General features: G+C 38.4%; 1 protein-coding gene across 1 annotated transcript in view; it reads left to right on the top strand.

The window, feature by feature from the left end:
• Window positions 1-13,471, top strand: part of LOC143172172 (integrin alpha-2-like) — a 67,771-nt gene that overhangs the window by 24,312 nt on the left and 29,988 nt on the right. The window contains 10 exon segments of the mRNA XM_076361425.1: window positions 334-484; window positions 904-947; window positions 949-1,064; window positions 2,896-2,969; window positions 4,558-4,690; window positions 6,679-6,824; window positions 7,559-7,702; window positions 9,822-10,025; window positions 10,820-10,956; window positions 12,410-12,549. Of these exon segments, the coding sequence (XP_076217540.1) occupies window positions 334-484; window positions 904-947; window positions 949-1,064; window positions 2,896-2,969; window positions 4,558-4,690; window positions 6,679-6,824; window positions 7,559-7,702; window positions 9,822-10,025; window positions 10,820-10,956; window positions 12,410-12,549 (1,289 nt within the window).

The following is a 13,471-nucleotide window of genomic DNA, read 5'->3' as shown; positions in this document are numbered from 1 at the left end:
GAAGTGGTTGAGTCACCATCCCTGGAAGTATTTAAAAGACGTGTAGATGAGGCGCTTAGGTACATGGTTTAGTGGGCATGGTGGTGTTGGGTTGACGGTTGGACTCGATGATCTTAGAGGTCTTTTCCAACCTTAATGATTCTATGATTCTATGATTCTATTAGGAGCATAATTAAAAATTCTTATTGCAGACTGTTAATTTACAAATAAAAAAAGTAAAATACTACAGATGCACCTTGTTCTAAGTCAATCATGGACATATTCATTACAGTATGTATACAGAATTCCATCCATTATAAACTGACATCTGATAAATCCAATATTTTATAACAGACAGTATGCCTTCTCACCTGAATTAGGAGGATGCCCGACAGCCACAAAAGTAATGGTTGTTGTGACAGATGGTGAATCACGCGATGGCTCCAACTTGAAAACAGTGATAGGTAAATGCAATGAAGACAATATAACCAGATTTAGCATTGCTGTAAGTGATACTATAATTGTATATATTATTGCAATTTTTGAAAGATCATTTTGTTGTGTATGCATGAAAATGCATGTTCGATATATAAGCTGTATGTAATTGTTACACTGGTGAGACTGAAACTAAGTGAAATTAATCTTTATGAACTAGTGAAATATCGGTGGTCTTTAACTGGCTGAAAAAGCAAAACCAATATTACCTGAGCAACTTCAGTGGGTTTTTTTCTTTGCCTTGGTTTATGTCTTTCCTATCTGAATGGTCCCTTGTATAGGAATATAGTCTAATAAGTAATTCAGTAATATGAATGAAAGTAATTTTATTGTTTTGTTATATGTAGAATACTTACTCAAATAATACAGAAGGAAATGGAGTAACACCATGGTTTCCTTCGCTCTTCTTTTGTTCTTTTTCTCCCCAAGGTTTTGGGATACTTAATCAGGCATGAGCTTGATACTACATACTTAAGAAATCAAAGGAATTGATAGTAATCCAACAGACAAATATTTCTTTAATGTGTCACCTGAGGCTGCACTATTGGAAGAAGCAGAAACACTTGGAGAACACATTTTTAGCATAGAAGGTAAAATACTCAATGTCTCTGAAAAATTAGATCAGATTCTCCTAGCTGAGGAGCTAGAAGAATTTTATTTAGCTTCACCTTAGTGTAGTACTGTGAAAATGAGGGGCAGCTGGAGCCACTTGTTGCTCCCCAGGAGGGCTCTGGTTTGCACAGGTGTTCCCCCAGCTACCCCACCCCTAATGAGCCTGAGCTTCAAGTTGGTTTCTGCAGATTTGTGGGAAATATCCCCCATTTGCTGAAAATTTCAGTCAAGTCCTGGGCTTCAGGCATCCACCGAGGGCTTGTCCATATGTGTCCAAATGTATTTGGAGCTATTACCACTGGAGGAGTAAAGGTATCTTTATGCTTGTCAGATTCACTTGTGTTTCTTTGTTAATGGTAAGCAAGTGTAAAGATAAAAAGCAAATCAGAAGGCTAGGTTACTGATTACAGAACTGAAAAGCTACAGTAATGCAATCTGTGTGGCATCTACCAGGCTCCATCCCTAGCATCACCCACAGTCCTCCGTGTACTTTTTGGACGAAGTTGCTGTAGAGGTGACTCAGAGGCACTTAATTCCCCCAAAAGCCAGCTTTTTAAAGTCAAATTTAGATCTTGCTTGGGAGACTTGTGACCTGCCCTCAGCCCTCCCAAAGGAGCTTTTCATGGCTGCAGCCTTACCGTGCTCAGGATGAAATCTTCCCCTTCTCTTTCACTTCCGTCTATTCTTTACCAGGCCCATGCTGCTAATCAAATCAAGGGGATCAGTTGAGCTCCCCCTTCTTGGGTTTTGCTGAGTACTCCTGTTGAATTCCCGTTACTCGAGTCCCATCCATCTAGCTTAGGAAATATTCCTAACATTTACAACAGTTTTTATAAGTCATATTATGATAAACATTCATTTGAAAGTTGTGAATATAGTTAGAATCATAGAATCATTAAGGTTGGAAAAGATCTCTAAGATCATCGAGTCCAACCGTCAACCCAACACCACCATGTCCACTAAACCATGTCCCTAAGTGCCTCATCTAAACGTCTTTTAAATACCTCCAGGGATGGGGACTCCACCACTTCCCTGGGCAGCCTGTTCCAATGTTTAACCACTCTTTCAGTAAAGAAATTTTTCCTCATGTCCAATCTAAACCTCCCCTGGCGCAACTTGAGGCCATTTCCTCTCGTCCTATCGCTAGTTACTTGGGAGAAGAGACCGACACCCACCTCGCTACATCCTCCTTTCAGGTAGTTGTAGAGAGTGATGAGGTCTCCCCTCAGCCTCCTTTTCTCCAGGCTAAACAACCCCAGTTCCCTCAGCCGCTCCTCATAAGACTTGTTCTCCAGACCCTTCACCAGCTTCGTTGCCCTTCTCTGGACACACTCCAGCACCTCGACGTCCTTCTTGTAGTGAGGGGCCCAAAACTGAACACAGTATTCGAGGTGCGGCCTCACCAGTGCCGAGTACAGGGGCACGATCACTTAGTTATTAAAGCTGCTAATTTCAGTGTACTATTAGTGCTTCCTAGGGCACATAAAAACAGATTAGCCACAGGAACAACACTGTGCAGACTGATCCAAGCCATCTATCATCATCTTTTGCCTCTTTTGGAAGAGACTCCATAGCATCATGGCTCCATGCAGCCATCTTATCAATTTGCCATTAATTTGCCTCAAAATATTCTACTGTTTATCAGCTCTCAGAGTTCCATTGTTTGTAAATGTTGGAAATGCTTTAGCGGAATTGGTGGGTTTAGAAAAAATTACATACAGTCCCTATATAGCTACACTCAGAGGCAGCAGGATTGGATCTCCTGTGTTGTTCTATAGGGTTAACCATATGTGAATTTTTTTTTACCAGGTACAGATCAAGGTGATACATTCCAAATAGAAATGTCACAGGTGGGCTTCAGTGCACATTACTCACAAAAAAAGGTATGTGAATTTAATTATTTAATGATATAAGTAGATGTAATTATGTAGACATGAATGCTTAGAAGTGCAACAAAATAAGACTAATAAAACACAATGACCAATTTTAAGATTTTTTTTTTTTTTTACAAGCAGGAGAATGTCAAAATATGCTCTTTTTTTTTACTTGGATACCACAAAAATTACTTCTAATAGATGGTGTATATCCCTAAAAGGAAAAAATTATTCATTAATATGTGAAGTTGAGTAATAGTTTCTTTCATGTAATGATTTTGAGATTAGTTAATCCAATGATTTCAGTGATTTCTGAGTTCACCTAGCATAAAAAATTCAGTTGCTCCAAGTTAACATTTTGCAGTTGAATAACTCAGAAGAATTGAAACAATATTGTAAAGCTGACATATTTCTAGGCAGTGACCAAGATGTAAATAAATAAAGTCTGAAAATAATTTGTCTAATATATATAAAGTTAATAATTTTTCTTTAAAGCATATTTCAGTTAGAAATTAGAGAGAATAATAAATCAGATATATTTTTCATGCTAATCAATTTTAAGATTATCTTGACCAAATAGGTCCTCTTTATAAAATTCAAGTGTGGTTCAAGCAGCTTTCAACTGAAAATACAGGAAGGTTGTCTATTTCTCATAGCCCTTCATCTGAATGAAAAAATTTCTTTAAAACGTTCTCCCTATTTGCACAAATTGAAGTTTTAATTTATCAAGCACTTGATGCTAGGAAATGGCAAAAATTAAGAAATATTTGAGGTTTTCTTCAGGAAAATTACACATACTATTTTTATTGCAGTTTTCTATATCAGTATCTCAGTTCAGTAATGAAAGAATTTCAATAATGTGAATAATCTAAACTATGTTTGTTTTCTGTGTACAAGTCTAAGATTAAGTATGTATAAGCCATATTAATTTGGATTTTAGATTTAATTGTCCTCTCAAGGACATCTCCTTACAATACACCTAAATAATGAAATTTTGTATCTTTTTCCATCAGCTTGCGTGCTGTCATTTGCACTTTTATTGGCAAAAGGGGGCTTTAGCTTTTTTTTACCATTTTGTTTGACAGTCTTCTGAGGATCATGAGTGCATAAAAGCATGGTAAGCCCAACCCCAGGGTGGACAGGCTTAGGAAATTATCACAGTGTTTCAAAGAATCATAGAATGGTTTGGGTTGGAAGGGACCTTAAAGATCATCTAGTTCCAACCCCCCTGCCATGGGCAGGGTCACCTTCCACTAGATCAGGTTGCTCAAAGCCCCATCCAACCTGGCCTTGAACACTTCCAGGGAGGGGGCATCCACAAATAAACCCATTTTATCTTGAGTTGCAGGGCCCTGGGAGCTAAAGCAGTCACTTATCCTCTTGCAATAGAGGGGTGATAATCCCACTTAACAGGGTAGTAAAATCCAGCATGTAAGTGGTAACCATAAGCAGCTCCAGTCAACTGCTTGCAGTCATTAGAATGTACATCACTGCCTTAAAACAGAGCGATGTAGGAAATTATGTATGGTAACTTCAGCTTCACTCACACTTTTTCTGAAATAGGTAGTTCTAAAATGTTGATTTTTATTTTTTAAAGGATGTTCTGCTGTTGGGTGCTGTTGGGGCTTATGACTGGAGTGGAACTGTAGTTCAGGAGTCTTCAGTCACCACCTTTCCAAGCCATGTGTTTGAAAAAATTCTACAGGACAGAAATCATAGTTTGTATCTAGGTAAGGGGCTGAAATACAAATCTGGAAATGTATCAAACCTTTATTAAGATATTAAAGAACTTGGAAAATTCTGCTCTAGCCAGACAGCCAGACTCCTGTTAAGAACTGATTTGAGAATAAGAAAAGAATTTTGCATCCAAAAAGATTTTATTTACTGATCAATAATTCATTGAATGAAATCTTTATTGTGGTTTTAAAATTCTACCCATATCAATGTGGTAAGCTGAAAAAAAAAATCAGGCTCTGTCACAGAGACATAAGAAGTCATGGGATTTGAAAAAGCTATTTAGTGTATCATACTGATTGTTCTGGGTACCTTCTATTTTAACATTTGTATGTACTTCCCCAATTACATGTGGATGAGAAGTTGATTGACTTGCTATTGTTTCATCTATGCTCTCTCTTTTCTTGGCCTTTTCCAGTTCAGTTTATAGTTTTAGGAATATTGCTGCAGTTTAACAGAGGTCTTATAAATAAGGCCCATATATTTTCTGATGCATGTTTTTGTGACCCAATAAAGCCAGGCAGTTTGTCTTCTCAGTACATTGAAATGTTTTCTGCAAACCTACAACATGCCTGCTCTGGTAATTCATCCCTGAAGAATACAACTGCATTAAGCAACTATGACTTTCTTATCCTTTAAGTTATTTAATGAGATGAGTAATCTTTTCCCTATGACTTAGCAGTACTTGTATCCAGCACAATAAAAAAACCTAAACCAAACCTTATGAGCAGTAGCTCTTTTGCATGTCTGAGCTCTTCAGTTTTTCTATTCTTCCCTTTTCTAGAATAATTCCAAAAAGGTCAGGTCACTTTCTTTCAGCACTTCTCCACTAGGTACTTTCTAGAGTATTGGCCTAAATCTTTTTGGAGCAAACGATGTTGTCGCCTTTTCTTACTCCTCATTGACACTGTTGCTGTCCCCTCATTTCCCTTCCACCTCCTCCTTTCCCCCACTAAGAGCTCTCCATACTAGTGGGGAGCCCAAGCTAAAGGGCTGCTAGCACAGTACAGCTTGCTAGTTTGGCCCCTGTTCTGCGCTGCACCCTCTCACTTCAAATGGCTGTGTGATCTATTAATTAGGAATGTGTAGCCTGCAGAATAAAATCTTGTTTTGTTGTTGCTTTTTGAACTTCTGGTCTCTAGTGATGTTCTCTCCCTAGAAAAACATAGTGACTGCACACAAGTCCGAATTAGACTTGTATACGTAACGACCAAGGCATAATCCTTTTAGACTGTGCTCTTCACTTTGTATTGCAGCTTGCTAAAGACCTGCATGTTCTGCCCAGTCACTGGGATTTTGTTATTCAGTTTAATTATAGTCTTTAGAAAGGATGATTTTGTTTTCTTCTGTTAAAATAAATTTGCTGTAATTAAACCACAGGAATGTAAAATATGTAGTAATGCTAGCTTTATAGCGCTAATACATGTTTAAAATATTTGCAGGTATTAAAAGATGTTTCCTGAAAGCAAATAATGTTAGAATAATGGGAATGAGGATTAAAATGTTCAAAGAAGTTCAATCAATCTAAGCCCTTCAGCTGACAAGCTATTAATATAGCCTGTTGTATTCAGCCAAAGCACTGGGCTGTGGTTTGGTGAGCTGTGGGGAAAATGCACTACAAGCTTTGCAGAAGCTAGGTGTTCCTCCCCGATTTGAAGGCTGGCCCAAATGTTGATTTCATGTTTATCTTTATTTCTTCATTCCAAGGATACTCTTTGCACTCTTTTTCCTATCTCCTTCACAAGCATGACATTTTTGTGGTCTATGTTTTACTGAATAGGCTAGACTATTGATCTATGTGTCATTGTTCTCTCCAGAAGACTATTGCAAGTTTGATATGACAACTTAGTTTCCTGTCTGGAAGCATCATTCTCTACCACTAACACACCAGGTTGACTCATCCTCTGTGCCTTTACAGATAACCAACTGACAACTTGTAGTTAATGGTCTCTCACACATGTTAAATGTTGGCTTCTCTCCCCAGGTTATTCTGTTGCTGTTCTCTCAACTCAGAGCTCCATCTATTTTGTTGCTGGCACACCAAGATCCAACTACACTGTCAGAGTAGTGGTTTATGGTGTTGACAGCCATGGTAATATCGCAATTGTGCAGTCCCAGAGAGGTGAGCAGGCAAGTATATTTTGGTCATGAATGCAGATTTTGCAGGCATCTGTTTTTATTGACACAGCAGTAAATTGCAATGCATTTGTTTTGAAAATTCCTCTTTCTTGCAATGCATTTAGAATCCCACTTGCACTTTTCTCTGCCACTAGACTATTTCAATGAGGTTAACTGCAACTCTTAAACAGTATTTTAGGAAGTCATTCAATTAGTGGTAAAAGATAATCTACAAAGCCACTTAATGTATCATGCTGTCAACAGTTCTAATTGGGGGAGACTCAGTGAGCTCCACTCTGCCTGAGAAGTTGTGAAGATGATATCAAAAGAGAGATTTGGAAGCTCATTCTCTTTTTCTCCATTTGGGAAAGAGCAGAAAGTTTAGAGGGTTTTGGTTTGGCTTGTTTGTAAGACAAATCTGAGAGTAAATCAGAGATCGGGTAGTTTCATGTGCACAGTTTAACATAAAAAAAATATACCTCCCATAGCTTATTCTCTGTTTGCATTCTTATTGTCGAGTGGTAAAACCATAGCAGTAGCTACTGGGTGGAAACAGTGGACACATAGTAAAGATATGATTCTTCAAACACTGGAGTATATTATATAGTAATTTCCTTCCAACAGGCAATATTTCATTCATTAGTATTGGACTATTTCTGGGTGTAAGAGTTTTCTGAGTCAGGTGCTAAAACATTATGCTTTACAAAATCCACATACAAACACAACTCTCTTACTACTGATTTCAGATTGGCTCCTATTTTGGCAGTGTGGTGTGTTCAGTGGACGTTAACGGGGATTCTGTGACAGATGTGCTCCTTGTGGGTGCACCAATGTTTATGAATGGCCTGAAGAAAGAGCAAGGGAGAATATACGTGTTTTCCATCACAAAGGTAAGAATGGCACTGTAGCAAAGCTGGAATTGGCTTTCTGCCTCCCTGTCCATGATAAGAGGTGATATTTTCATTTGCAGCTGGAGGGATTTGCTGTTTTTCCCTGGACTACAGTTTTACCAAGGAAAAAGCAGTCCAAACTGCAATAGTACTTAGTGGCAATGTCTGTTCTGTTAAATCAGAGAGTGATCAGAAGAGCGATCCCTGGCCCCATGGCCAACTGGTGCAGACTTGCTCAAGCTGGCATTGCTTCAGGCTAGCTTCTTTCAAAGAAGACTGTCCACATGCATGCTAAAAAGCCTTTGGCCCTGGATCTCTTCAGAGCCCCTAAGTCACTATTTAGTGTGTCTTTTTCAAAGTGTTTGAAATACCGTGAGTGGCGTTTTTGTAATGAGAAACAGAGTGTGTGCTTTGCCCAGGGTGTGGCATAAGTGCAGGGGTAAATGGTGTCAAGCCTGCCTGGTTTAGAGGACTTGCCCATTCTGCTTTTCAGGAGCAGCTGCAAACTTTCCCCAGAACCACTTGTGCATGTAATCTGGGAATAAGCCAGCTGGAACAAACCAGAATGGAGCAAATAATCAAGTTAATAGCTAAGCACTATTAGCGACCAGGGGCCTGCTGCTCTAGGTGGCTCCCTGGCTCTGGTTTTAGGCACTGTACACAAATATAACACAAGGTTGACCATTTCTCTGAAAAACTTAGCTCAAGGCTTTTGCTAATTAGTTGTTTGCCATTTGATTTTGGCAAATCTGTTCAACACCTAACAATATTCCCAAAACAGTTCTAATAAATGCTCTTCTGCCAGTTTTCTGCATTGTTTTGTAGACTTTCACACTGGATGGTTGCTATTACTCATGTTGTCATCTTTGTCAGCAAAACCATCTTATTTGTCTGATGCTTGACTGACTGTGTTTTTTGTTCAGACCTGTGGTAGGTGTTTTCAGAATATCCATATTAACAGTCCTGAAGCCTCTGGCACTTTTGAACAGCCTCACAATCAATCGTGGATGTCTGGATATGCAAAGTAAATTAATACCTGCTATCCATCAGAGAAAACAGAACATGGCCTTTTTACTAGGTAAATTGCAATCAAATAGAGAGGAAGGACCATCCTCTTCAACAGCAGCTCATAGTCAGATCATCCTGCAGCAACAGGAAACTGTACCCTAAAGCAATTTCAAGGTAGATGGAGGTGCTAGAAGTGGTACTGCTGGCAACTGACGTTGGTCTTTATGACTGTGGAATTAGACACAAAATATGGAAGAAAAGAAAAATGGAAGGATTTTTTTTTTCATGTTTTGAAAACTGAATAAATGGGAAGACTATCCTTACAACTTTTAGACTTTGTCAAATGCTAAGTTTAAAATTATTTGAAGTTAAATAATATATTAAGAATAATGAGAGAATGATTTTTTTTTTTTTTTAAAGAACCTGGATTTGTGCAACTTGTCTATGTTGTGCAAATTATACATTTCTAGTAATTTTTAATAACTTGGCTGGTATTTCTAAAATTTTAAGCACAGTGTGATAACTGAGGTTAAAAATGAGAATGATATTTGCCAGAGAGTTGAATTTAAGCTAGTGTAAATGTGATTATTATAATTATATATTATAAAGATCTCCAATCTTTCTTCCTTCATTGGCACTGGAGAGGTCAGGAGTTTAGCATTTGGACACGTTTTTTGCATTAGTTTAGTTAGGAAATTGCATTTCTGTTTCAAAGAATTATGTCCAGTTACATAATTTCCATTCCCTCTGCATAAAAACTGGTAATTCAAAACTGGAAACTGTATTTTTCAATGTATTGTGAAACTTTCAGAACAGTCAGATGAGGACAGTGAGAGCATTTAAGCTTCATACATATGGTTATATTTGCTGTTAGTGCTTTGCATAGCATCCTTTAATTTTGCTGTGTAATGCTTGCCAAGACTCTGAGACATAATGCAAACTGAATGGGCAATACAATGGGGAAGGAATTCAGGGTTGAGCAGTCCAAGGGGAATGTACTGGAAAACAAAACCAAAAAACAATGCACATAGATACTGCTCCTATGTCTAATCTGATGCAATGATAGTTGTGTTTTTGCTTTTGCTTTTTATTTTTTTTCCTTTTTTTAAAGGGAATTTTGGATCAACAAGAACTCTTAGAAGGCCCACAGGGGTCAGAAAACGCTCGCTTTGGATCAGCGATCGCAATGCTTGCAGACATTGATTTGGATGGCTTTAATGATGTTGTAATAGGTGCACCACTGGAAAACCAAAACTCTGGAGCAATTTACATTTACAATGGATTTCAAAAGACTATAATTACCAAATATTCTCAGGTAAATAACTTCGTTGCATAATGTTGTACTCAGTGCCTTTAGTTCTGCTAGAGGAAAACAGAAGGATTTTCTATTTATTGGCTACTATTTCATCTTCTTAAAGGAGTAATGTTATTATCATGGCTTATTTCAAGTTTTGTGCCTCTTCTTCAGCTGTCAGCATGCCCTGGATGATGTTGTGGTGCTTATAGCTGAAGTGTACAGAGGAAAAGGACTTGGAGGATGCTCTATCTGAGCCTCCTATAATTTTTGGTGCCTGTATATGAAGTCAGCTGATTTCCTATACATTTTTTGACACCCGTTATTCAGGTTTTTAGGGCTGATATACAACAATGAAGATTGGATAAATCCCAGCTCTGTAAATTATAAATATGTAGTATTAAAGGAAAATACTTTCAAGGGTCTTTGCATATCCCATATGCTAATATAATGGTAATTTTAATGTCACTTTCCATGCAGACTTTCTGGTTGCAGAAAGTATTTGTTAGAAGTCCTGTTAAGTTTCCTATTCTTTGAGTTGCTCAATGTGAGATGGAAAAAGTTTCTAGTAAGTACTAGCTGGCATACAGCAGTCAGTTAATTGATCTACTCCCAAGACAGAAAAATCTAGTCCATTGTCTGCTCCAACAGGGGAGGAAAAAGTGCTTAAAAGCATCTGAGAAAACATCCACAAAAGCATTTTGTTTGAACAATGCATTGTGTATACAGGGAATATCAGTGAAAATCCATTGCTTAGGCTGCTATCTACAGACTTAAGCATGCTTGTGGCAAACTCAGTAATCAAACTCTCCCAGAAAATTTTAGGATCAGATTCTGGTTTTGGACAACAGCTCCAGTTCTTTGGAAGATCAGTAGATGGCCATAGAGACTTAGATGATGATGACATTACTGATGTATCAGTTGGTGCTGGTGGAAATGTGGTTCTGCTATGGTTGGTAAACTCTTTTAGAAAGGAAGCACTTAATGATTCAGATGCAAGTTGAGCATTTAGTTTATTAAACAGCAAAATAAACAAACCAAAAAGCTCTTTCATTCTATGTGTTCAGAGCCTTCATCACTGCTATCGTAACTAGCTGAAAAACAGCATTAGACTAAACCTCTTTTAAGTATGTATCATCAAACCATCGAAAGCCAAGCCAGCCTGGGGGGCAGAGCCAGGGCACGTGGGGGGGGGAGCCAGTGGTGGAGGCTGCTGGGAGGGACTCGGGCAGGGACGGGGAGGGCCAGGAGACACCCCTGCCCACCGCCACTGTGCAGGCACGTGGTCCAGAGGGGAAGGGGCAGCAGCAGGGAGTGTGGCTTGCTTGAGAGTATTTGTAACAGTAGGTTGTACTCCAATCGCTGCAGTATAATTTTGATAGCTGAGCCTGAGACAGATGAAACCACTTCCCACACAACCTGCGTGACCTTTACTAGCTGGTAGGCTGATCTGGGGGAGAGACTTGTCCTGCAGAGTAAGGACAGAGAGCAGTGAAAGAGAGTTGGCACCTATTTCTGGCAAGAAACCCATCTTTTCTGGCATGTGGCCTTTGCCAGAGCAACCTGAGTGCTTTCACAGATCAAAGAAGAAAGGCTTCACAAGAACCCAAATCTTGTGCCTCCCTAAGTACTGTGTACTTTCCACTATTTCCTTGAGGAGCTAAATTAAAAAGCAGCTTGCTTTCCTGTCTGTCACCTGAGGCTCCTCATTGTAACAAGAAAAACATCACTGAATTGCTACTTATTTTATAATAAAACAAGATTATTAAAAGTGAATGGTCAGTTTCGACCTTTGACCCACAATAGAACTGCTGCTGGTGCTGATGGGAGTTAATTAAAGAAAATTATGCTCCTTGGAGTACCAGCATTTATTTAGACTTGATTAATGAAGATGCTAATTTTTCTTTCACTCCATCATTTGGTCTGATTAACGAGTTTCACTTTTTATTAAAGTGTTTGTTTTTACATGCAGGGTTCCTTTGAAACTGTTCTTCAAAATCTTGATTAATTACATGAAAGTTGTTTTTCTGAAAAATAAGAGTATTACTTAAAATGAAGAATTACCCTTCTTCACCTTCCCAGAGGAGCTCAGTAACTTCCCTAAAGGAGCAGAAGCAGCTTACTTATTGGGAAAACAGGACAAGGGCTTTGTTCTCTGTTATCTTAAGGGAAGGATTAGAGCATTAATTTGACATGATAAATTATTTATTGTCATTACTGAAAGTTACTGTATCAACAAATTCAGTTACATGCAAATAATTTTACCAGTGCCATAAAAAATGTTTGCATTGGGAAGCAAAAAAAAAAAAAATCAATGTTACATTTACAGATAGTAATAGAAAACAGCTTCTGAGTTACCCAGTGCTCTTGAAAATCACACGTAACCTTTTAAAAATATTTTTCAGGTCACAAAACATTGCAAATGTGTCCATAATTGCCTCATTTAAACCTGAGAAAATCGGTCTGCTGAACAAGAACACAGAAATAACTGTCAAAATATGTTTTCACGCTACATTTAGACCTGCTAAGAGAAATAACCAAGTGGGTAAGAGTATTTCAATGGCTTGTTTTATATTAGTTCCTTCAAAAGTCCATGAGTAGTGGAAATTCTAAAGAAATATTGGATTGAACGTCAAGAAAGGCAATATCAGTATAAAACTTAAGTGCTTGAGAAAGTGGTTTTAAGACCTACTTTCATCACTGGCTCCATAATCTTTGAAAAGTGAGGAATTAACAATATAAAGGAGAGCTGTATCCTCACTGTTCAACAAATCCCAGAAAATGTCATTAGTGAGAAGCTGATTTTTTTCAACCTTTGCTCACCAAGTTCTGTTGTTTTCCTTCAGCTGATATCACTCAGACACAGCAAGAGACTTTAGGAAGGGTAACTGGGTATCTCTGGAGGATGCTACTTGTGGGGACAGAGGCTTTGTGAGCTGCTGGTTTCAACAGCAGACTGGAGACTTTTCTTTTGTCTTCAGAAAAAAAAAATCTATAGGCTCAGTGCAGATGTCAGTGGGGAGAAGTTCTTCTTTTCGGAGGACAGGAGGGCACCAAATATTTCTGAGACCAGCACTAGCCTCTCATGAAGCTATTTAAATGTACATGTCATGGATAACACCAGTTGGACTACTTCAGTGCTATGTATAGTGCCTTTAGTAACTCATGTTAGCTATAAAATAACAGTGAACTTCCACAGTGTATTAGTTGTAACATGAAAAGAAGAAGACAGAAATTATTATGTGATTGAAGAGAAGATGCAGGTTCTTTATAGTCTCCTCAGAGTTCAGGGATATGGTTGCAAGGCCCCTTTATCTAGTGTAATCCTGGCCCTGCTGACTGGCTTTTTGCCTGAGCTGCAGGCTCAGACATCTGCAATGGAGACTGGATTGATTGCCATTTAATGTACTCTCTGTGGATGAGAACTTATGTCAGGATTTAAACCTGTTTGACTGCTTTGGAAAACA

Source organism: Aptenodytes patagonicus, chromosome W, assembly GCF_965638725.1.
Source record: "Aptenodytes patagonicus chromosome W, bAptPat1.pri.cur, whole genome shotgun sequence".
Taxonomy (NCBI): Eukaryota; Metazoa; Chordata; class Aves; order Sphenisciformes; family Spheniscidae; genus Aptenodytes; species Aptenodytes patagonicus.
This window is presented reverse-complemented; position numbering and strand designations above follow the sequence as displayed.